At 47.1% G+C, this 26,115-nt stretch overlaps 1 protein-coding gene across 2 annotated transcripts in view; it reads left to right on the top strand.

The window, feature by feature from the left end:
* Positions 1-26,115, top strand: part of CTIF (cap binding complex dependent translation initiation factor) — a 266,261-nt gene that overhangs the window by 216,754 nt on the left and 23,392 nt on the right. For both annotated transcript variants that reach the window (XM_069468432.1, XM_069468431.1), the window contains exon 10: positions 13,436-13,591. In XM_069468432.1, the coding sequence (XP_069324533.1) occupies positions 13,436-13,591 (156 nt within the window). The remainder of the gene's footprint in view (positions 1-13,435; positions 13,592-26,115) is intronic.

Below are 26,115 nucleotides of genomic sequence, written 5' to 3'. Positions count from 1 at the left end.
CAAATTACCCTTTCTCCCCTTCTCGTCCTCTGCTGACTCTGTGCTCTGCTGGAGGCACCGCCCACCCGGCCGCAGTCCACCCTCCTCTCCAGCTCTGCCCTCCGCAGTCCCCATCCCCGGCTCCCGGGCCCCATCCCTGTCCTCCCGCCCAGCGCCCAGGAATCCATCGTCCCGTCACATAGGAAGAGCCTGTTGTTGCACCCATCAGTTCTTTCTGGTCCCAGTCACGGAAACCAACTCGAGGTGGCTTAACATCCCTGAATCCTTTTTCATAAGGATCCTAAGGTGTTTCATGGGGCCCAAAAGTCCCAGGAAGTGAAAAGAAATGGAACATTCAGGGTTCTCTAAGGCCAGGAATGAATGACCTGATATGTCATAGTGTCTCCAGGATCCACACTCCTGACCAGCCCTGGGCTTGGGAAGTCCCCTCCCTCTGCCTCACGCCTGATGCAAACAGGTGCCAAGAAGGGACTGCATCACCCTCTTCAAGGTGGAGGCTCTTGTCCTGGCTCCTCCCAAATAATGACTGGGGCGGGGCAGGAGCCTTCCAGGAACTACCCTGGGCCAGTTCCCAGCCACTGGCGGCAGGCAGCAGGCCCTGTGCTGGGTGACAGGGACAGAGGAGTGACGCGGCGTTATTGGTGGGGGGAACTGAGGAGCAACCCTTGGGATATGTCCTCAGCAAGCAGCCCTGAGGGGAACAGTCTGGCTGGGGAGGAACTACCCTGAGATCACAGGCGACCCCACCACACCACTAAAGGGTTAGCTTGGCCGAATGGCATGGCCTTCCTTAAAGCAGCCCCAAGAAGGGGGAGAAAGTCCCAGATAAGCCAAAAAACATCACCCTATGGCAAAAAAAAATGTTAACCGCAAAAGTGAAACCAATGTTATGAGACGGCCTGGAGCAGGGACCAGGGCTGGCCCAGGGAAGATGGGAAGAAAGTATCTGGGGAGTGTACTGTCAGCCACAAATATAAGAAAAGATGAATCAGGCAAACACAACTTTCCACTCTTAAGTGTTAGATTTGAAAAGGAATGGCAACAGCCTGTGCCCTTTGGGCAGGTTGTCCTGTTAGAGAAGAGCTGTCTGACCACTTACCTTGGAGTATTTATCCATCCAGTCCACACATGCCCATTCAACCCCTGCGATGGGCCGGGTCCCATTCTAGGGCCATGATGATGGCTGAGAAAGACAAGCTCCCTGTCTCCTGAGACTCTTCCTACTGAAGGGTCAGGGCAGCAGCAAACAAAGGACCTAATCTTAGGTGATAAGGGCTATTTTCAGTGTGCAGATTGGTTCACTTCCTTGGTTAAATTTATTCCTAAGTACTTTTTTTTTCCGATGCTGTTGTAAATGGAATTGTTTCTTGATTTCCTTTGCAGATATTTCATTGTTGGTGTAAAGAAATGCTGCTGATTTTGTATCCTATAAATTTGTTGAATTTATTTATTAGTCCTTATATTTTTAATGGAATCTTTAGGGTTTTCTACATATAGGATCCTGTCATTTGCAAACAGGGACAGTTTTACTTCTTAGGTGATAAGGGCTAGGAGGAAAATAGGGCAGGGTCAGAATGAGGGGCCCCGGGGCCTGCTATGTAGAGGGGCAGTCAGGGAGGCCTCCCTGGGGAGGTGACATTGGAGCAGAAACCCAGAAGAGGGAAAGTTTGAGCCCAACAAAAAAATACAGCACCTTTTATTTGAAAATTATTTTCCTCTGTCCAATATAAAGAATTCTGTCAAATACTTTTTTTTTTTTTTAAGTCCCCAAACCAATTGCCCGGGAGAAGAATGACTGGGATCCACTGGTCGCTGCTGGGCTGCCCCCAGCTCCCCACTGCCCGTCCTTCCCACACTCCCAACTTCTCAAGGAAAAAGCAACTTCCTGCTAGCAGTAAATAAAAGTGCACTTTCTCCTCCCCGCTGGGGAGATGGCAACAGCAGCCACCTCTCTGGACAGAAACAAACCAGAGTCACCGGGGATGTAGGGTTTGGATGGGCAAATTTCCCTCGGTCATTTGTTTTAAAAAAGGGGAGGACGAAATGATGGTGAGTTTGCAGGGACTTGCGGGGGCTGCCCATCGGCCTCAGGAAGTGTAAAAATACACTGTGGTCCTTGTGCCCTGAGCCCTCCCTCTCTGAGCAGCAGCATCTCCCTGCTGTGGCCGCCCGCCGCTGGGGCGGGGCGGGGGCTGTGTTTTCCCCTCTGCCTGTACACAGCTGTTTTTGGCTTGGCCACAGGGCTCCACCACGCCAGAGTTCATGTGGTTATCCCGAGTGGGAAGAATTTCCCAGAATGCCTTGAGAAACCTGAGACACTGAATGGCTTTCAGGGCTTATTGATGTGGCCGGTGCAGGAAATAGCAGTACGTCAATAAATAGTTTTAGGCAGGAAACGGGGCTTAAATGGTAGCCTTAAAGTTTGGGGAAAGGCAGTAGGGGTTGCTGGGAGGGAGCCTGCCAGTCCGAGGAGAACCTAGAGCCAAAGACCAGACTTTGAAATGGCTGCCACCAATCTGAGGCCCCTTGCTGCTTTTGGATGCAGGAGGCTGAGCTTGGGAGAAGTACAGACTCAGGGAACGGCTAGTTTCGGTTGGCAGAAAGGGGCTCCTTGTTCCAGAGGAAAAGCTGGCAACCTGCAACACGTGTCAAGAGGAGACACATAGGCTGGCTTTTGGTGGCCTCTGGGCCGGGCATGTTCACACCCCAGTTCCTCACCCTTCTTACGAGGATCCCTGCGAGCCGCAGATCCCCCACTGTCCTAATGGAAAAAGCCAGAAGGGTCACAATCTGCCGGTTGCTTTTTAAATAACTGTTTTTCTGATTTTAAAAAATAAATGTTCGCAGATAATTAGGGAGAAAAAAATTCAGAAAATAATAAAAAGTAAAAAATAAAGGTCAGCCATAGTTCTACTATTGAGAAACAATGACGCTTTAAACACTTGGAATATTTCTCATCGTTTTCCTTTATAAAAAAATTTATTCGTGGATGAGATTATATGGTACATGCAATTTTGGTTTTGCTTTTTTCACTTAGTATTATATAAGCATTTTTCCCATGCTATTATAAACTTTCCATAAACATAATTTTTAATGGATGCATGAATCATCATTTACTTAATCCTTCCCCTATTGTTGGATATTTCGGTTGTTGAATTTTTATGTGCATTAAGCTTATTTCTTCTGTTATTTTTAATTATGTCCTTAGGATAATTACCCAGAAGTGCAATTACCAGATCAAATAATAAGAACATTTTTAAGACTTATTTTAAGGTTTTTCAGAAAAGTGGTACCAGTGTACACTGCCCATGTATAAAAGTGTCTATCTCACTACATCCTTACCAGCATAGACAATTACCATTTTATTTTAAGCTTTGCTAATATAGGTGGAAAAAAGGTATTTTCATTCATTTAATTGCTACTGATATTGAATTAATTTGTTTTCACGTATTTATTAGCAATTTATATTTTGACATGTGATTTACCTTTTAATGCACTTTCTCCATTTGTTCATGAGAGATTTATTACTTTTATTACAAACATGAGATACTGTATATTAAGACCGTTACCATTTGTCACACTTATTATACATATTTTTGCAGCATGTCAATTGCCTTTTAAGTATCTTTATAATATTTTGATGCATTCTTCCATTGTTTTAATGAAGAAAGCCCTTCTCCATCCAGAAATTTGATAAATACTCAATTTAATTTTCTTTAAGTTTTTAGTTTGTCTTTTGTTTGTTTGTTTGTTTGTTTGTTTTAAAATATTTACCTCTTTAGTCCATCTGTAATTCATTTTAGGGCCCAGTGTGGAGTGAGACTGTTAATGATTTTCCTCCTGATACTTAGACAGCTGTCTCTACACTGTTGCGTGAGTGAATAATGCTTCCTTTGCTACTGATTTGTATTCCTCCCGGGATCGTGTGATAAACCCTTTCGGATGCCGAATTCATTTCTAGACTGTCTGATCTAGCTCTCCATTCTTAGGTCAGTTCCACAGTCTCTTACTTATTGAAGCTTTAGGACAGGTTGAAAGTAATATAACTGCTTCCAATTTTGTTTTGTTTTGATTTTAACTATAACCCCTGTTATTTTTTTCAAATTACTTTTAGGATCCCTTTTTTTTTTTTCAAATCTCCATTCCCCTTTCCTCAAAAAGGTTCATGTTGGGCTACAGAGTACAGATTGGTGTTAGACCTGTGAATTATTTCAGCAAGAATTATCATCTTTACAATGCTATCTTCCCGTTAAGGACTATGTGTCTCTTCTCTTGTTCAAGATGTTCTCTTAAGTCTTTCAGTTTAGTTTTGCAATTTTCTTCATAGACATCTTGCATATCTCTTAATTATGTCACCTAAGTATTTTTATTGCTTTAATAAATGAGTTTTTATGCATTAGAATATCTCACTGGTTAATCTTGTCATAAAAGAAAGCTATTGGGTTTTATATGTTTTGTATCTAAATACTTTTATTAGTTACTAAACTCTTTTGTTAATTCTAATCTTTATTAGAAAGTTTTCTTAGGTTTTCCATATATATAATCAAATCATTTTATCTCTTCCCTTCCAAGGGTCATGAGTGTTGCTGCTTTTTTTTTAATCAGGCCTGTTGATGTAATATATTACATTTATAGATTTCCTGATACTAAATCATTCATGCCTTGTTGGGATAAAAATCTACTTGGTTATAATGGATCTAATTGTTAGTATTTCATTTAGAACTGTCACATTTATTCCCATTAGAGAGATTAGCCTGTAGACTTCCTTATTTGTAACTTACTATCATTATGAGATTTTGGTTATAGGGAACTGGTTGAAAAGCTTCTCCTTTTCTGTGTTCTGGGTCAGTTTCCAAAGAAAAGCGATTGCCTAATTTTTTGAAAGTTTGAATGAACTTACCCATAAAAGTCGTAAGTTTAGAGACCTCCTTATAAAGGTAATTTCTTCCAAACTTTTCATTTTATTTTATGATTTTTAGGCTATTCTGGCTTTTTATTTCTTTTTTTAGTAAAAAAAAAAAATCCATCTCATCACTTTTCAAAATCATCATCTGTGTTGCAATTTTTTATTATGCTTTTTTTATCTACTCCATATCTGTTTCCATATCTAATTTTATTTCTATGTCTTCTTTCTTGATTTTTGTATATAATTTCCTTTCTCTACTTCCTAACTAATTAATTTTTTGGCTTTATCTGGATTATATCCTGTGTTAGTCCATTTTGCAATGCTATAAAGGAAATACCTGAGGCTGAGTAATTTATAAAGAAAAGAGGTTTATTTGGCTCACGGTTCTGCAGACCAGCAGGTTGTGCCAGCATCTGCCTCTGTGAGGGATTCAGGGAGCTTCCAGGCAAGGCGAAAGTCGAAAGGGGAGCAGACCTGTCACCTAGCAAGAGAAGGAGCAAGAGAGGGAGGATGCAGTGCCAGGCTCCTTTAGGCAACCAGCGCTCTCCTGAACTAATAAAGCGAAAACTCACTCATCATCATGGGGAGGGCACCAAGCCAATCATGGGGGATCCGCCCTCATGACCAAAACACCTCCCACCAGGCCCCACCTCTAGCACTGGGGATCAAATGCAATTTGGAGGGGCCAGATATCCAAACTATATCATGTCCTTTCCTTTATTTCCTTAGTTGTTGGTTTTCTCATATTTTTTTTTTTTTTTTCCGAGACAGAGTCTCACTCTGTTACCCGGGCTAGAGTGAGTGCCGTGGCGTCAGCCTAGCTCACAGCAACCTCAAACTCCTGGGCTTAAGCGATCCCACTGCCTCAGCCTCCTGAGTAGCTGGGACTACAGGCATGCGCCACCATGCCTGGCTAATTTTTTCTATATATATTTTTAGTTGGTCAGATAATTTCTTTCTATTTTTTAGTAGAGACGGAGTCTCACTCTTGCTCAGGCTGGTCTCGAACTCCTGACCTCTAGGGATCCACCCGCCTCAGCCTCCCAGAGTGCTAGGATTACAGGCGTGAGCCATCGCGCCCGGCCGGTCTTCTCATTTTTTGAGTTAAATCTTTAGACTAATGTCCTATAGAAGAAGTATAATGTCATCTCTGTATGTAATTTTAAATTTAATAGTATGTTTTACTTAACCCACTATATCCAAAATTTCACATGTGATTGCTATTTTGAAATATGAGACATTTTATCTCTTGTTTTCATATTAAGTCTTTGAAAACTAGTGTCTGTTTTACACTTACAGCCCGTATCAGTCAGGATAGCCACATTTCAAGCACTCAGTAGTCACATACAGCTAGTGGCTACCATATTGAACAACACGGGTTTAGATGATATATTTTCTTCCTTCTTTTAATGGCCAAAATAGTTAAGACTATAAATTGACCTCTGCTTATAGCTTTGACCACATCTCACAAGTTTTTATAGCTGTTTATTTCCCAGATGATTTATTACAAGCATTGTTTATTTGATTAAATATTTATTCCATTTTTCTTTAGGAGAATACCTTTTAAATATCCAAGTAATTGGATTTTTTAAAATTAATTCTTAATCCCAGTATGTAATCTGTATAATGTCTATGTGTTGAAATTTATAGTGGGATCATAGCTTACTATGATGCTTGTTTCAATTTAGTCTTATCAATTATATTACTTAAATCATCTAAGTAATTCATTTTTTATTTATTTAATCAGTCATTGAAAGTTAGTGGTTTCATTTCCTAATACAATTCTTTCTTTTTTTTTTCTTCTTATGTTTCAATTGCTTGTTTTTTCTTCTTTTCTTTTTTTTTTTTTCTTTTTGAGACAGAGTCTTGCTCTGTTGCCTGGGCTAGAGTGCCGTGGTGTCAGCCTAGCTCACAGCAGCCTCAAACTCCTGGACTCAAGCGATCCTCCTGCCTCAGCCTCCCGAGTAGCTGGGACTACCGGTGCATGCCACCACGTCTGGCTAATTTTTCTATTTTTGGTAGAGACGGTGTCTCACTCTTTTTTGAGACAGCGTCTCGCTCTGTTGCCCGGGTTAGAGTGCCATGGTGTCAGCCTAGCTCACAGCAACCTCAAACTCTTGGGTTCAAGTGATCATCCTGCCTCAGCCTCCTGAGTAGCTGGGACCACAGGTGTGAGCCACCATGCCCAGCTAATTTTTCTATTTTTAGTAGAGACAGGGTCTCATTCTTGCTCAGGCTGGTTTTGAACTCCTGACCTCAAGTGATCCTCCCACCTTGGCCTCCCAGAGTGCTAGGATTACAGGCATCAGCCACTGCACGTAGCTTCAATAGTTTTTGATATATTTTGAATATTTGCTAGAAAATAGATAGCAATTTGTGTTATCTATTTATTACAGATTATATTTTTATTTATATAAAAAACCTTATAATTATATTTAGTGATTGTTATCTTAAAAAATACTTTGATCTTACTACCACTTTAATTTTATTTTCATTTGCCCACTGTTATTTTTACTCATCCATTCATTTTATATATCCTGCTTTCAGTTCTGTTAGTGGTTACTAGTGTTCACTGTTAGCATTTTTAAAGGTATACTTTAACTTTTATTTCTCTGATTACTAAACTTAAGACAGAAGCAATAACCTAAGAATCTTAATGATCTAAATTAGGAAACTTTGTGTGTTTTACAATCTTCTGTCCCCTTCCCACCAGTATTTATCTGTCTTTAGTAATTTAATTTTGGATTATTAAATCACTACTGCTATGAAGTTATTATTTAAATTACATTTAAAAATTAAATCTCTTCTAAGGATTATTTCTGGCTTTTGATTCAATCTTATAACCAAAATTATAATTACTTATTTTGACTTAACTTTATACATCCACCTGGTTTCATTAATACTTTCAGTTTTCCCTTCTGTTTCTTCTAAACCATGACTTCCTCAGAGTTGAGTCATAAATTGTGTTGGCTGGAACATGCATTCGAGAAAGTTTTTAATTTTTTTATTAATTTTATTATTAAAAAAACTATAACATAAAACTTACTATTTCAACCATTTCTAATTATACAGCCCAATAGTGTATAGTCACATTGCTGTACAGCCAATCTCCAAAACTTTTTCATCTTGCAAGACTGACACTCTCTACCTATTAAACAATTCCCCATGTGCCCCTCTCCCCAGCCCCTGACAACCACCATTCTACTTTCTGTTTCTATGAGTTTGACTACTTTAAATACCTATGTAAGTGAAATCATACAGTATTTGTTCTTTTGTTTATTTCACTTAGCATGATGTCTCAGGATTCATTCATGTTGTAACATGTGTCAGAATTTCCTTCCTTTTTAAAGGCTGAATAATATTCCATTGTGTGTATACACCACATTTTGTTTATCCATTCATCTGTGGATAGACACTTGGGGTGCTCTCACCTCTTGGGTATTGTCAGTAAAGCAACTATGAACATGAGCGTGTAAATATCTCACACCTGTTGAAATCCTGCTTTCAGTTCTTTTGGATACATAACCAGAAGTGGAATTGCTGGATCATATGACAATCCTATTTTTAATTTTTTTAAGAATCGCCATACTACTTTTCATAGCAGCTGCAACGTTTAATTTTTTTAAGAGAAGCTTGTGGGAGCGATTTGTTTTCAACACTTGGTTATGTGAGACGCCTTTCTCTTGCTTTCACTGGTAGGTAGGTGTGTTCTTGTCCCCTCAAACCCATGAAGATGTTGCCACCATGTCTCTGAATTTTAACACCCAATATAGAAATAGAAGAATAACCAGATTTCTGTCTCTTTGTAAGAAACCTCGTTTTTTTGTTCCTTCATGGCTGTTTTTAGATTTTTTTTTAATTAAAAAAGAAAATTCTTCTACTAGGTATAAATGAGGGGCTGGAACACTGCGGACAGCTTTTACCTGAAAAGTCAACTCTCTTTGTTTATTATTTGTTTGTTTGTTTTCAGAAAAATTTTCACCCTGGTCTCTTTGTTCCATGTATTTTGATGTCCTTTTTGAAAACTTTGATAATTCCTAGATGAGATGCCCCCTGTGTATTCTCTTTCATTTTTCTTCTTTCTTCTTTTCACCTATTTATCTTTGTATTCAGCTTTCCAGGTGTTTTCCAAGTCTGTCTTCCGGATTCCTGTTTCTGCAGCGTCCGTTCTGTCCTTTGTTGCCTACGGTTCATTTTCGCTTTGCTGTGGGATTTCTAGTTTCCATCATTCTCCCCTAATCCCGGCTCCTGTCTCACCTGCATTTCAGCCTGAGGGTTTTTTATTTAGCTAATCACAATCCCTTCTTTTGAATGCCTTGTCACCTTACAGAATGCATATTGTCCTTCTTCTTACAGACATACAAGCCCGCAGGTTTTGTGCTTGGGTTTTTAATTTTATTTATTTTTGGTTTATTGTAGTTAACATTTTCAGAGGTATGCATTTCCATTAAGTCTTCAAGATAATGCTCTCCAAAAAAATGTATATGTATCATAATAAGATAATGCTCCCCTATAATGCCGTGAGGGTCCATAGTGCTTTTCTCCTCACTCCTGAACGAGGAAGGCTCTGTAGGGTCTTCGTGTTAGCTGTGTGGCTCTTCCTTGGAACTGCTCGGTGTCTGCCAAAGTAGAGTGTCCCTCTCAGACCCGAAGCTGGTGGGTGGCGTAATGTGCTCATCTCAAATCCAATTGCCGATACTTAGCAGATGTTCATTCTCCTAGTGAGCTGTGCTAGCCCAGAACAGAATCCTCCCTCGATGTCACGGATTATCAGGAGGAAACTGAGTCAAGCTACAGTCCTTTGATCAGATGCAATCAATTTTTAAAGCTTCAGTCCCTGGTGCCTACTGCCCCTGAGCCCTTTCCTGCCCCAGAGGGCTAGGCCTGAGAGCACCGCTCCTCAAAGGACACAGCATACCACCCGGTCTCCTATGCCCCAGCAGGGACCTGGGTCTCCAAGGCCTGGAGGAAGCCAGTGCTGATGGAGCTGCCTGAGGACACGGCACAGGGCTTTGCTAGCACTGACAAGCTCTTGGTCAGCCAGCCAGAGGCAGACAGGGGAAAGGACTGAAGCCTCAAACTACCCTGCTTTTGGTCTTCTGGGTCAAGAGGCCAAGCTGCCCTGGACAATCAGAGTTTACTGGTGACAGTGCTTTCGTGAATGGTGTTACCTCCCGAGTCTGGTGAAGAGTCTGCCGTGCACTGTTATCCTCCTCCTCAGTGTTGCTGCGGGACTTTGTCCTTCTGTGTGTGCCTTCATGGATGGGTATTTTTATAGGAGATGGGGTAAGGACATATTGGGCGTTGATAGAGGGGCACTATTTTAACACTCAAGTTGGCATTTTATAAAGGCCGAGAGCTGTGGTTCTCAGCCACGGTTGCACATTGGAATCACCTGGGGAGCTATCAAAAATGACCAGTGTCCCAAGCCCACCCTGGCCAATTACACAAGACTCTCTGCGGTGGAGTCCAAGCATCGATATCTTCAGAATTCCTCCAGGCAACTCCAGTGTAAAACCCAAGCTGAGAACCTTTAGCCCAGGCAGAGAAGGGGCTTAGGTTCTCGTTCAAGTTCTAGTACTGTGTGACCTTACTCAAATCTTTTGATCTCTTGTGCCTCAGTTTCCCCATTGTAAAAGGAGAATGGTAATCCCTGCCCTTGTCCAGATTACATAAGCCTAAAATGGAATAATCAGATTAATGAGAATGGAACCACCAAAAGGTTCACAACTTTAAGGCCAACAGTCCGGGGCCCTTCGCAGGCTCTGGGGGGGCTGGCAGGTCATTCACTCATTCGCAGATAACCGGGATTCCTGGGGCGCCCCCTGTGGAAGCTGCCTTCTCCAGGCTTGGGACTAGGGCGAAAATACAAACGCATCTTTGTGTCTACTACGGTGGGGTCCCTGGCCGGCCCTGCCCCAGCGCAGACTCCAGGGTGGGAGACACACAACAGGGCTCCGCAGCGGCGCAGGCAGACGCTGCAGTGGGCAGGGGTGGGGGCAGGAGGCCTGAGGGGTCGCAGGCAGGGGTGCACTTCCAAGGGGCAGTCTGGGCAATCGGCTTTGTGGAAAGTGGAGACTTGGAGAGCGACTAAGAGCCTGGGCTCTGATGTACTACTTTCCAATTTAAAAACACCCGAAGAGCTGTTCTTGCCACAAAAACAAACAAACAAAAAATGGGCAACTATGTGAGATGATGGATATGTACTTTGTTTCACTATAGTAACCTTTTTACTCTCTCTATGTATCCCATAACATCATGCGGTACACCTTAAATATACACAATAAAATTAATTTTTTTAAAAACGCGATAAAAAGGAGGGGAAAAAAATAAGCCTGGTCTCCTTATCAGACAGACCGAGGTTCAGCCCAGCTCTGCCATTGCCACGAGGTCATGGGCAAGTCGTGCAACTTCTCTATTTCAGAGTCACCATCTGTGAAATGGGGCAATAGCAAGACCTGCCTTGTGGGATCGTTGTGGTGATTAAAGGAGATATCGCAGTGAAGGCACCTGGCTCCGTGTCCGGCTCACAGATAGCAGCTGCTGCGCTGTTGTTTTACATATAGATGTTGATATAAGCACACACTCGTGCACACACACGCATGTACGTACTTTACTTTTGTAATTGATGAAACTCAGATTGCTATAAGCTGTGGCCTAAGCTCATCAAAAGCTGGAACTCGAGTGGCTTCTCTTGGAAATCTTGGCCAGTCCCCTGATGTGCTGCCTAAGGAGACCAAGGCCACCCTCCCCCCACCTAGACAGCACCTCCATCACACGGAGGGGACAGGTGTTAACTGACTCATCTCTGAGGGCTTCCGTCTCTGCAGGTGCTGAGCCTCTGGCATCAAGAATGCTCAGCACAGTCCGCAGCAGGGAGGGGTGTTAGATGGTAGGAGTGGCCTGGGTCACACTCTGCGACCTGTCTTCCCATGTTCTATTTATTTTGGTGGCACAGTCACCCAGACCCAGAATCTTGGTGTCATCTTGCAGTCTCCCTTTCCACCCACCCCCTTACAACTCACCCCTTAGCAAGTGCTATGTACCTTGACATTGTGTCTTGTATCAATCCTGTATCAGTCAGCTATTGCTGCTTAACAAGCAACCACAGAAATCTCAGTGTCACGAGGCAGTAAGCATGCATTTAGATGATGTGCGTGCAGGTTGGTTAGGGGTCACCTAATCTAGGCTAGACTTGGGTGGGGCCTGTTCCACTTGTCTGTCGTCCTTCCTCTGGGACCATCAGGCCAGGCCAGAGAGGGTCTTCTCATGACAGTGGAAGAAGCATAAGAGTGAGCGTAAATACTTAAGGCCTCAGATCAGAACTGGCACCCTGTCACCTCTGCCTCGTTCTGTTGGCTAAAGCAAGGCACATGGCCAAACCCAAAGACAAGGGGCAAGGGAAATATATTTCTGAACATCATTTAACCTATCACGGATTCTTATCTTTCAAGTGCCAGAGAGTTCAGGTTTTTATTCCATCCTGCCTGGTCTCCACACCTCTGCCACATTAACCTTTCTTAAAAACACAGGTAAGACTGTGGCATTTCATGACCCCATGCCCCACCCCCAAAACCTTCCCTAGCGACCATCCCAGGGGACCCAACTATTTGGCTGGTTGCAGCCATTCCATACTCCAGCCAGGGCTTCTGTCCCAGCCCTGTCCCCTGTTTGTCTTCCCCACCCCACCAATGCTGGGGCCTGGCTGGGCTGTACATCCCTCTGTGCCAAACACCCATGTCATCCTCCCTGCGCCTGCGTTTTGTTGTCATTCTGTCCACCTGAAACGCCCCCCACGTTCCCATGTCGGAATCCTGGCCTCTTTCCAGGCCCTAATTCCCAGCTGAGAATAACTGCCACCTCTGAGCTCCCAAGTCCCCTCACTAGAACCCTCTGATGGCTGTTCATACCTTCCCTCTTGTGTCCTAGCTACGACTGAACATGTCTCATGTCGCTCCCAGGGCAGTGCCGGGCACACAGTGCGGCAAGAGTATCTTTAAGGAGGAAGAATGAATGTGTGAATGAATGAATACCTCTGATATTCCTACTGTCCTCTAGGCCCCTTGCAGGTGGCAGCTGTGTCGGGCGCTAGCCGGGAGGGGCCTCACTTGCCCATTGCTGACCGTAGGTGGCAGGCAGTGTTCGGCTGCCCTCCCGGATGCAGAGGGCATGGTTTGGGGGTCGCAAGGGGAGATGGTTTAGCCACAGGGAGTTGAATGAGGAAAGTGCTGAGTCTTGGGAGAGTGACGTTTCCCCTTCCATCTCATCCCCCACCTGACCATGGGGGTCCATGAAGGAGGGTGACCTGCAGCAGGTCTGGGCTGTGGCGGAGGAGGGGAAGCTGCACCCCGCACCTGGGAACACCCGAAGTAGAGGTGCTGTGGCCGAAGGTCAGGGTGGTCCTGCCCACAAGCGAGTGCATGCGTCACCCACCCCACCCTCACTGAAGACATGGGCTTTGCCTGCGGCCGCCGGGGCCCACCCTGAGCCACCAGGCGCTGGGCTGACGCAGTCTCTTTGCCTCCGCAGAAGGACTTCACGGTGCGTGAGGAGCTGCAGCAGCAGGACGTGGAGCGCTGGCTGGGCTTCATCACCTTCCTGTGCGAGGTCTTCGGCACCATGCGCAGCAGCACGGGCGAGCCCTTCCGCGTGCTCGTGTGCCCCATCTACACCTGCCTCAGGGAGGTAAGCGACGCGCGGGGCCAGAGCGCTGCCACCAGGGTGGCGCGAATCGAAACTCGTCTCGCACACGTGGGCAAAGCCGGCAGGGTTGTGTCACTCACGAAGGGATCGAGCCTTTGGTAAAGTCAGGTCTTTATCCGTTGAGCGTATGTAAAGGGAAACAGCCCCCCAAGGCAAGTATTATTAACTCAGACCTAGTAATTCCTAACCTGGAACGCCGGCTGCAGACAGGAGGCCTACGGGACGTATTATTGCAATGAATGCGTCTCTGGATTGGATTGGTTTACCATTGAATCTCAAAAAAATAAAGAAGAAGAACCAAAAATCTTTTGAGAAGCAAAAGCTCAGTGGGGTACTTGCCCTACCAGATACTGTCACACACTTTCTGAGGTCCCTCTGGCTGCTCTGGGGGAATAGAACTGAAAGGGGGCAAAGGTGAAAGCTGGGAGCCCAGGGCGGGGCTGTTGGTGTCGTCCAGTGCAGGGCTGGTGGCTTGGAGTACAGCCATGACAGTGAGGAGGGAGAGCCGTGTTTGAGTTCTCGTTGTGTGTTTGAGTTAGAACCAACAGGGCTTGAGATGCAGGGAAGCGGGGAGGTGGCGTGGGCCCTCTGTTCTCCAGCCTGGTGACACTGTTTTCTGGGATGGCAGATGCTGGAAGAAAAATAGAGTGGGCCTGGAAACCAGGAGTGTTTTCCAGTATGTTGTGGTTGGGTCACCTGTCAGCTGTCCCCGGGGAGCTGTCCCAAGTTTGGCCTGGTAGGAGGGTCTGAAGATCTGGAAGAGGTCACACTGGAGGTAGGGATCTGCGGGTCATGTGAACTGTGGATGTGCACCTGGTGCTCGAGGCCGGGGACCAGATGGGATCACCCAGGAAGAGGGTGCAGGTGGAGGAGCAGGTGGAGCCAGCAGAGGGGATGGACGAGGAGGGTGAGGTGGCAGAGAAGGCTTCAGAAAAGCACACAGGAACCGTCCCAGTGGCCCCACACATCACATGCGCCGTCCCCTCCGCCCTCGGCAGGCCTCTGGACATAGCGGGGACCAGGATATAGGGAGGAACAGCCTCTGGAGAACCAAAGGACCAGGACAGGGAAGGGCCCTGGGTTTGGCAATAAGGTCCCAGGCCCTGGGTGTCAGCGGAGGTGAGGACACGACTGTGGACAAGTCTTGCGAGAAGCTTCTCCGTGAATGGCAGCGGAGAAAGGGAACTTGTTAGGTAAAGGGGAGGTGTGGGGGGAAGGGACATTTTTGTGTTTTTGAAAGAAAGACGGTAATAGAGCAATTTAAGAGAAGGAAGGGAGTGTATTTGTAAGTGTTTTTGAAGCATCCATTTATAGAACAATAGCGTGCTCATTCCAGACGAGCCAGAGCACACGGGCCTCTCCTGGGTGCTTTTGTAAACCGGTAAGCCTCGGCCACTCCACGTAGCCGACCATGTTTCGCAACAAATGCGCTTGCATTCAGACTTGTTTTGCAGATTCAGACAATGGCCTCTCCCGACTTCATGTCACCCTCAAAGGGTCTTGAGCTCAGAATGCAGCACCAAGAGGGCTGCAGGCTTTGCCTTTTGCGCCACTTTGGGATGACTTGGAGGCAGGGAGCTGGCCCAGATGGCCTCCTGGGGCCCTTCCATCCTTGCCTGCATTGCCCTGGGCCCTGACAACCCACCTCAGACCGGGAGCCGCGCTGTTCTAGGGCAGTGACCTGAATTGCCCCAACACGTTCACTCCGCCCGATCTGGACACCTCCTGGTGTTGCTGTCACCTGCTCCTCCAAGCAGGAGGCAGGGCTGGGGCTGAGCGCTGGCCCTGGCTGCTGGGACACTTCTAACACCGCCTGGGGTAGTGCAGACTTTCCAGTGGGAGATCCGGAAGGTGCCAGGAGGTCTGCGCAGACAAGAAACAAAGAGCCACTCCTAATGCATACTCGTTTGATGCATTAAACTTTTCGGGACTGACAAACACAGATCCATCCTGTGCTCATGGTCAACTTGAAGAGTAAATAAATCATCTATGGCTTTTACCATTGTGAAAAAGAAGAAACCGAAGCCCCATGTACCAAGCTAGCGCATCATCCCTGGGGCCAGGCTGCTGGCTGGGTTCATATCCTGGCGCTGTGGGTTTTTAGCTGTGCCATCTGCAGGGAGAGTTTACCTGCTCTGAGCTGTGCTTTCCTCACCTGCAAAGGGGGCTCGTGCTGCTTTCTCTGCGAGGGTGTAGCAAGGATGGCAAGGGGGGAGAGAGCTACGTGCACTGGGGGCAGCTAGGTCAGAGTATGGAAGGAAATGTCCAGGGCACCATTCCAGGGCACAGCAGCTCTCAGAGAGCTGGTTGTCCCAGGCTAATGGGGCCTAGGGACTGAGCACATGCCAGTCTTAAAGGTGCACATGGGCTGAGTGCCCTGCCCAGGGACACATGGCTGGTGCATGCTGGCCTGGAGCTCCTGAGCTCCTGGTCTCGGGCTGTTTCCAGTAGAGAACTGAGCTTCCCTAAAATGGGGCCTTAAGAAAAGATGAGGGCAGAAAGGGGTGACCTAGGGGTCTTATCAGTCCCTGTGGAGAGCCTGTTGCCTTTCCCAGCTCCCTGGGGACCTCTGAATTCTTAGGGTCAGAGCTGCCTCCCCTGCCTTATCACATACACGCTCATGCCCTGGCCTGGCCTCTATCCCTAAAGCAGGTTGAGCTGGCTCATAGAAGTTTCTAGAGCCAAAGGCACTGCTGCAGCCTCCTTGCATGCTGGAAAAGCTTAGGCTCCTTCCCCGGGGCCAGGCAGATAGCTGACTCCAAATCCACAGCACCCACCCTGCCCTGGGACCCTCCCAACTCCCAGAACCACCCCAGGCCCACATTTCCAGCTGCCGACTACCCCGTGCCAGGTCGTGCCTAGACCCCTGCAGCAAGATGTGGCCAGAGCCACACCCCAAAGCCCTCCTGCTCAGCCCAGTGCTCACGTGGGCCCAGCCCCAGCCTGCTGCCACCCTGCAGCCCATCTGCAGCCCTAGAACCTGCCCAATGCTTTCCTCTCAGTCCCGGCCACCCACGCCACCCACCGTCTCTGCACCCCCATGGCTCCCTGCTCCTCTTCCTTGTCGCAAGTCAAAACAAAAACCATGTCAGTGTGAAGAGTCTCACTTAGAACAAACCCAAGGGAAAGATAAAAAGTCCTCACAACCCGGCCCCCGTCTGGGGTGCTCGTGCTCACAGAGGCCCCCTTAGTTCCCGGGCCCAGGGCTCACTCGGCCCCTGTGCCCCTTTAAGATCCATCACGTGCTCAGCCCCTGGGCCCCGTCAGTCTGGAGGACACCCCAGCTCCCTGAGAGTCCACGGACGTTTCCCTTCACACCCTGACCTGGTCAAGGCAGCCACTCTCCGGGTTGCTCAAGCTTGAAACCTTGGCGTCATCTCTACGTCTCCATCTTCCCTGCCCCGACACTTCCGCAGCCCAGCCCAAAGTCACCTTTTCTGTAGAGCCCCCTCACCCCGATCCACAGCCCGGTGCACGGACAGCTCCGTCCTGGGGCCCGGAAGGTGCCCTCCAGCCTGATAGCGTATTCGGTAATGATGGCAGCACATCTCATTCCGCGGGAGGCACGATCCAAAGCACTTTATACATGCTTTTCTCTTTTAACTCACATAACACTCTGAAGATTATCATCCCCATTTTCCAGAGGAGAACAGAGAGGTCGGACAACTTGCTCAGGGCCACACAGCCATCGAGTGGCAGAGTCAGTATTAGAATCCAGATCTGACCACAGGGTGCCTGTCCCTAACCGCCCCGTTTCACCGCCTTGCAAGCAAAGCAAGGGCTACTCTGTTCGCATTCTTGGTCCTGAACCAGCACCTGCCACGTGGTGGGAGCCCAGTGGATCTTTGTGGAATTGATTTCATTTTTGCCGTAACTAACATGCCAATCCAGAGAGCCTTCTTCCAGCAATGGAGAAGACTAATTTGCAATGAGCCCTTTCATGGTTTAAGATTGAATAGTTTCTACCAAGATGGCTTTTCAAAATGACTGCAGAGTGTCATTGATCCTCTGTAGCCGCATAAGTCTCCCTGTCCTCCTGCTCACAGCTCATGTTTGCTAACCCAGCTCTTTTGTAGGTTTTTATGGTTTTCAATATTTGTTTTTAATTTTGTTATGCTAAGAACACTTAACATGAGATCTACTGTCTTAACAGATTTTTAAGTGTGCAGTACAGTATTGTTATCTTCACGCATAGTGTTGGACAACAGATATCTAGAACTTATTCATCTTGCATGACTGAAGTTTCACTCACTGATTAGCAACTCTCATCTTTCCCACTCCCCAGCCTATGGCAACCACTATTCTATTCTTTGCTCCTTTGAGTTTGACTATTTTAGATACCTCTCATAAATGGAATTATACAGTATTTGGTTTTCTGTGACTAGCTTATTTCACTTAGTATTATATAACGTCCTCAAAGTTCATCCATGTTGTTGTCTATTGCAGTTTCATTCTTTTTTGAGGCTGAATAGTATTCCATTGTATGTATAGACTACTTAAAAAATTTTATTGATACATAATATTTGTACATATTTATGGGGTACATGTGATGTTTTGTCATATGCATAGAATGTGTAATGATCAAGCCAGGGTATCTAATATATCCATCACCTTGAGTAATTATCATTTCTATGTGTTGGGAGCTCTTCTAGTTATTCTGAAATATACGATGCATTGTTGTTAACTATAGTCACCCTACTCTGCTGTCAGACATTAGAACGTATTCCATCTAACGATATGTTTGTACCCATTAACCAACCTCTCTTCAGCCCCACCCATTTTTTTATCCATTCCTCTGTTGATGGACATTCGAGTTGTTTCCACATCTCGGCTTATTGTGAATAGCACTGCCTTGAACATGGGAGTGCTGATATCTCTTCAAGATCCTGATTTCAGTTCTTTTGGATAAATACCCAGAGTGAGACTGCTAGATCATATGGTAGTTCTATTTTTAATTTTCTAAAGAACCTCCATACTGTTTTCCACAGCAGATGCACCATTTTGCATTTCCACCAACAGTGTACAAGCGTTCCAATTTCTCCACATCCTCACCAACAATTGTTGTCTTTTTTTTATGATAGCCATCCTAACAGGTGTGAAGTAATATCTCATGGCAGTTTTAATTTGCATTTCCCTGCTGATTAGTGACAGTGAGCATCTTTTCATATACATGCTGGCCATTTTATATGTCTTCTTTGGAGAAAGGTCTATTCAAATCTTTAGCCTATTTTTTAATTGGGTTGTTAGTTTTTTTGCTATTGGGTTATAGGAGATCCTTAAATTTAAATTTTGGATATTAATTCTTTATCAGATGTATGGTTTGCAAATATTTTCTGCTATTGCAAAGATTGTCTCTCACTCTGTTAATTGTTTCCTTGGGCTGTGTAGAAGCTTTTTATATAGTTTGATGCAATCCCACTTGTCTATTTTTGCTTTTGTTGCCTGTGCTTTTGGGGCCATATCCAAAAAAAATCACTGCTCAGACCAAAGTTAAGAAGCTTTTTCCCTGTTTTCTTCTAGCACTTTTACGGTTTCAGGTCTTCCATTTAAGTCTTTAATCCATTTTGAGTTGATTTTTATTTGTGGTATAATAGGATCTAATTTCATTCTTTTACATGTGGCTATCTAGTCTTCCCAACACCATTTATTGAAGAGACTGTCTTTTCCCCACTGTGTGTTCTTGGTACCCTTATCAAAGATCAGTTGACCATAAATGAATGCATAGATTTATTTCTGGGATCTCTGTTCTGTTCCACTGGTCTATATGTCTGTTTTCATGCTAGTACCATACTGTTTTGATTACTGTACCTTTGTGATATATTTTGAAATCAGGAAGTATAAGTGCTAGATTTATTCTTTGCTCAAGATTGCTTTGGCTATTTGGGCTCTTTTGTGGTTCTGTATGAATTTTAGAATTGTTTTTTATATTTCTGTAAAAAGAATGCCATCGAGATTTTGATAATGATTGCACTGACTCTGGAGATCGCTTTTGAGTAATGTGGACATTTTCACAATATTAAATCCTTCCATCTAAAATCAGGAACAAAACAAGGATGCTCACTCTCACCATTTCTATTCAACGTAGTTCTGAAAGTCCTAGCCAGAGCAGTTAAGCAAGAAAAAGAAATACAAAGCATCCAAATAGGAAAGGAAAACATAAAATTGTCTCTGTTTGTAGATGACATGATCTAAACCCTAAAGACTCCACAATAAAACTGTTGGAACTAATAAATTCAACACATTTGCAGGATACAAAATCAATGTGCAAAAACAGGCAGTTGCATTTCTGTACACTAATAATGGACTATCTGAAAAGGCAATTAGGAAAACAATCCCATTTATAATAGCATCAAAAAGAATAAAATACTTAGGAATAAACTTAACTAAAGTAAAAGACTTGTACACTGAACATTATAACACATGGGTGAAAGAAACATAAGAAATATTTTTAATAGTGTCCTAACTAAGGACCCCTTTCTCCTGCCCAGGTCCTCAGTCAGACTGTGACTGTGTGGATTCCACACACAGTAGGGGCATGATTATTGTTTGTGGCCTGAGCTAAGGTGTCATCTCCCCATGTCAGCTGGCGTCTCTGAGCCGACCTGCCTAGCTGCGGGTCTGGCTTGTCCAGCACCCTTGTTTCCTGACCCTATAATGCTCTCCACCTCCTCCGTCACCTCTGTGAACCAGTGGTGGCTTTGCCAGGCTTCCTTGGGTTATCACTGAATGCCTCTCTCTGGGCCCCTTACTTTAAGAGCTTTGCTGAAAATTCCTCTGGCAGGGGAATTTTCAACAAATCTGTGTGCCTCTTTCTCTCCACTTCCTCCCATCTTTTCCCCCTGCACGGAACATCCCACCTTCCCTCTGTCCCTCCAGTCCCCCCAGCCCATCTCTACCTTAACTCCCATCCTCCCGCCCTCTCCAGAGTCCAGCAGCCGTAGCCAGAGGTCAGAGGTGGAATGAAGCGGGGAGGGGAAGGGCTTTCTGCCAGGAATCTCTCACCCTCCCCGCCCACCTTCTGACCCCCACCAGCCTCTCCCTGGCTGGCTCCCTTGCTCTACTCCCCTCTTCCGGGCCCCAGAAATACCATCCACCTCTCCCTGCCCTTTCCAGAGGTGCCTCTGTGGGGTGTCTCCAAGGGGCACCCCCAAGGGACGCAACTGGCTGGGCTCCTGGAGGAGGCGGGCAGGCACAGGCTGGGGAGGAGAACACAGAGGCCAGCCAGGCAGGCTTCTCAGGAAATGAATTTGCTCCGTGCAACAATGAGAGAGCCACTTTTTTAACTTTTTGCGTGAGTGTGCATTCAATTGCTCACATTGTTTTGGCTCCGGGGGAAATCTGACCTCGGAAAAGGCTGAGATGAAGCGGGTATGGGTGGAGAGCCTCTGCTATTTCACAGGGCTGAGAGAGTCAAGCGGAACATTCTTCAGAGGCACCTTTCCAGGGGGACCATGCCTCCCTTCCCCAGAGCAGGGGACGGGGCTGCATTCGGCTGCCCGGCTGGGGCCAGGGCAGGGCCCACTTGGGCCAGAAGCGGCCGAGCTAGGCTGCATCTAGGGTAGCGATGGACTCTGATGGGGACCAGAGATTTGCTGGCTGGATCCACGGGAAATTGTCCTCAACCCTACAGCTCAGGATGCTTTTACAAAATTACAAATTCTCAGACCCCTCCTTCAACCAATTAAATCAAACTTACTTGGGATGGGGTTGCGGGGCGGATATAAGCTCTCCAGATGATTCTAATGTGCAGCCAAGGTTAAGTAACATCTTAGGTACATTGAATGAGCGTCCACTGACAAGCCAAAAAACGTGTGGGAGGGGCAGAGCCTTAGGAGCCAGACAGACTTCAGTTTGAATCCCAGCTGTGGGGTTTTAACTTAATTCTTCCATCTTTCCAAACCTCAGTTTTCTTATCTGTAGCAGGGAATAATGGGACTAATACTCACCCTGTGGGTTTGTTTTAAGGCTTAGAGTAAGGGAGATGCTCACGTAAAGCAAGTGACGTATGACAGCTTCTGGGTGGACTGTCCTGTGTGTATTGCCGTTGAACACAAACGGTGTTCCAGGCATTGCTCAAGAGGAGTATCGCAGCACAGGCCAGAAAGTAAGGTCCATTCTCCTACCTGGGCATCTGAGCCCCTCAATAAGCAAACACAATCCCCCTTTCCAGCCAAGTGGCTCCATGTGTGTTTCCATAGGGCCTCGCAATCGTCCTGCCTGCCTCTCACCCACCTGCAAGGCCAGGCGCACTTCCCGCCTCCTCCCCACCCTGCCTGGATTTGCTCTTCTTGTGACATCCTGTAGAACTAATGTCCACACAGGGCCGTCAACGTCTGCTCTCCAAACATGTCCTTTGCCAGGCGGTTGTATTAATGCCTTGTGATCTCTTCTTGGTTGCTTTTAAATCATTCACATCTTTCATTGCTACCTGGGGGCAGGCTGGGTCTCATCTGTCATGTACCCCTGGCTGCATTTTGCTCAGGATTCTGTGCTCATTCGATAAGCAGTGATTGGGTCTGAGACGATGCTACTTTCTTACTAAACTGCAGTTTCCTAGTAGTGCTAGAAGGAGGAAGTATACATTGCGATCCTTCTGCAAAGGGCTTGCGATCCACCTGGCAACCACATCCACAGAAATTAAGCAGTGGTGAACACTTATGATGCTGGACGTGCAGGGAAAGGGGTGGAGGGGGGAGTGGGCTGCCACTGGGGACAAAAGGGAGGGGAGCTGGGGCTTAAGGGAAAGTGGACTATGGATGGGCACTGGGGTGAGGGGGCAAGCCTTCAGGAAGAAGCATTCGAGCCACTGCGTGGGGGCCAGAATGAGCGTGGTCAATGCCAGCGTGGTAAAGAGAGGGCCTGATGGGTGAGCCACAGGCCACCTCTGGCTCCCATTGGGGGCATCCTGGTCGATGCAAGGTGATGACACCAAGAACCTCTGAAAGTTTTTATGCCAGAAAGCAACACCATGGAAGGCATAGAGAAGAATTTATGTATTCATTCCACAAACAATGAGAAAAATGCTACTTCCTTATTGGACTGAAAAGTCTCCTGGACACATTTCTGGTTAGAAATGTGCTGAGGTAACAAAGTCAGCTAAATCTGGAGCAGTCCCTGGCCAGAGGAACCCACGGGTGCCTCGGTGCACTGTGGAAAGTGCAGTGCTCCAAGTGAGGGGGTGGGGAGAGGGAAGGTGGGGGCCCGGACGGTGGACCAGGAGGGGAGGTGGGAAGTCTGCTTCCGAGGGGCATCCTCGCAGAGAGCAGCCCCCCAGCTCCTACTCATCTTTAACTTTGTTCTCACTGCAACAGTCAAACAAAGACTTAGCAGGAAGTGAAGGGCTGGAATGAAGCTTGAAAAGCAGGAGAGCCTTTCTCCATGAACAGTTTATTCCAGCCCTAATCTTAGGCACAGACCCCGCCTGGAATGTTCCTCCGAGAATGTAGCCTTCCCAGGGCAGGTACCCAGCCCCTGGGCACTGGCTTAGCATCAGAGTCCCTGCAGGGCCAGCAGCTGCTGCTATGAATACCCCAGCTTAAGGGACCATTCCTGTAACCTCTGCTGAAATAACTCCCCACCAGTTCTGTCCCCTCAGAGCCTTCGTCCGCCTCTTCTGCTCTGCTCACACAGCGAAGCCACTCAGTGGTGTGATGACAACCTGCTTAGACCCCCGGGCCCCAAACCCACACCCACAAACACACTGAGGTGGCCCCATCGGAGGCTGTGGGCATCTGTGACCTCCTCAAGAGAACAGGGGAGTCTCCCACCGCCCCCAGCACCGCTCCCGACCCCCTCCCAACCCCCACCCTCCGACTCTCCTGCTCCCTTAGCCAGACTCTGCGAACTGAAATGTGAAGCGTGAAGCCAGTGTTCCCCGCGGCAACCATGGTAACGCAGGATCTGACAGAGAGCCTGCAGTTATAAAAATACCAGCTTCCACCAGACACTAGTTTCCAAAGGGAAACCGCTCTCCAAGCCAGAACCGTTTTTAAACAGCCTTAAAACTCAAGAGATTTCCAAACCCATCTCAACATGGCTTCGGGGCGGACATCTCTTTAGTTCTCTATTGGAAGGCGGTGTGGGTGCAAGCTTCGGGTGTTTTCTCTGAGATACAGAGATCCAGAACGCATGTGGCTCCCCGGAAAATTAGCCTTATAAAGTGTGTGTAGGTGGGAGCAGTTTTTCTTAATAAACATCAGCTATTTGGCATTTTCTTAAAAGTTCCATGGAATTGCCAAGCCCCAGTGAACCCCGTCCTTCCAGGTCCTTCCCATCCATCTTGCTAATTACAGAATTATTGAATATGAAATTATGGACTTTGCCCTTCATTGAAAACAATTTAAACTCACATAGCCAATTTCTAGCAGGAATTCTACTGTAAGGCCTCGGGGAGGGAGGTAAGGGGTGGAGTTGTCCAAGCCTTTCTGCTTAGGACCAACAAGGAAAGTCCTGCATGGCAGTCTGCAGCCCTTGCCCTCCCCAGGGACACCCCCACAGCCGGCCCAGAGCAAGCTGTGAATCTCTGTCCTGGTCTCCATGCTCCCTGCAGGGGGCACTGGCCTGGCAGGTGGGGACAGAGAGGGGCCTCCAGCCCCACCCTTGCAGCCCCGGGCAGCTCGCCCTCCCCGCTATGCCCCAACCCCTCCCCAGTGTGCTCCTCCTCCTTCCTCTTATCTCCTGGGGCCATGCCTTGTAATTTTGAAAAATATTCTAACTCGGTAATTAATGTCTGAACTTCAAGAGGCCCCTGCTATCTGCAGGCAGGCGAGGACGGGCAGGAGCTGAAGGCCTGGGGGAGGGTGGGAGGTGCAGATGCTTTCTAAGCTGTTGAATGGACAGGTCTGTGGAAGATAGAATTGTATCTAGCTGGAGTTGTGTGTACAAGATATACATACACACATGCAGCCGTCTAGATTTTAAATCCTTTAGGGCTAAATACCCACGCTAGGATGCCGTCCTTCTCACACACGCACCCCCCACCACTAGTGGCAGTGAACTTGGGAACACCAGGGAGCCACACTGGGGCCCTTTCCTAGTGCAGGTCAGATGGAGGGATCGGCTGGGAGGGAAGGAGCGTGACCTATATGTTAATATTTAGGAGATCATAAACCAGGTGCTGTGGGTATAAAAAATGGCCATCCGTAACTTCAGAATAACCTAGAAGTTAAAAAATAAAGCTTGCCTGTGTCCCATTTGTGGGAGGATGTAAGCGACCCTGGTGGCTCCTGGCCTGACCCCACAGTGCCCCCTTCCCAGGGCCTCCCCAAGGTTTGCCCGCCGTGCCCAGCCTCCATGCTGCAGCTCAGGTACCCCCATCCAGAAGTCGAGGGGCCAAGTGCTGGGCCAGCTCCGGGGCCTGGGCATGAGTATGCCGGGGTCCCACCCTTGAAGAGCTGCTGTCCACTGGGGCGGGGAGGGACAAACTGCCGTGCGCTAAGAGCTGCGGGTGCGTACGGCACACGCCACCCTCTGTGCCCCACGCTGATCTTTCTTCAACCTGCTCAGCGCTCAGCACTGACAGTTCAAATTAGCAGTTGATGACACTCCGCGTGCTGCTGCTCCATCTTCACATACGGATGGCGTCTAGGAGGCACCTGGGGTGACAGGCAAGACACAGTTAGGAACCACCTTTTCTCCGCTTTTCTGTCCACCGCAAGACCGAGCTAGAGCCCAGCTCCTTCTCAGTGGCTCCGTCCCCACCGTGGCCAGCACTGATCCGTAGGTCACAGGGGGCGAGAAGGAACCTCCAGGCCTTGCAGCCGGGGGAAGAAGGCGGATTTCGGAGACAGGCAAACTCAGGCAGCCTCCTCTCTCTGGCCCTCGGGGGTAAATGCATCTAACTTAGATTTGCTGGTTACAAATTGATTTCCTCCTTTCCCTGTAGTGCACTGTCTTTTGACACGTGGCCCCTGAGAAGCAAAGACATGAAACAAAGGGATGGGTCAGCAGCATATTCATGTTGTATAAAATGAAAAAATTCTCTAATGAGAAAACCGTGAAGGAACACAGTAAAACAAGCCTCAGGGGCTGTGCACTTGCTGTGCCTTCTGGGAGAATGCCCTTCGACTAGGGGTCCTTCCAGGTCTCTGCTCAGATGTCAGTTCCTCGGAGAGACCCTCCCTGACCACACCCACCTCCCCCCAGTCTGCCACTCCTGTCACTGTCCCCAGCCTGCTTGCCCTCTCTTTGTAGCTCCACCAGTACCTGGCTTTTCCTTAGAGTTTTCTTTGTTAATCTTCTTGTTTTCTGCCTCCCAAATAGCAAGGCAGCTCTCTAAAGGCAGGCCGTGTGTCTGTTCACAGGTGCATCTCTATGCCTGGAACATATAGGTGCCCAATACATACCTGTTGAATGAACGAAGGAAATAGAGTGTCTAGACTGAGCAAAGCAAGAGACGATAGGCAGCCCTTCTAGAATTAATCTGGGACGATTTCTCAGAGGAGATAAATCCAGAATCCTAGAAGAGGCAAGGTGAGTGGGCAGGGTGGGGCTGGCTGGCTGTGGTC

The sequence above is a fragment of the Eulemur rufifrons genome, chromosome 5 (genome assembly GCF_041146395.1).
Source record: "Eulemur rufifrons isolate Redbay chromosome 5, OSU_ERuf_1, whole genome shotgun sequence".
In the NCBI taxonomy this organism is placed as follows: domain Eukaryota; kingdom Metazoa; phylum Chordata; class Mammalia; order Primates; family Lemuridae; genus Eulemur; species Eulemur rufifrons.
The sequence above is the reverse complement of the archived record's forward strand: the minus strand, read 5'-3'. Positions and strand labels throughout refer to the sequence as shown.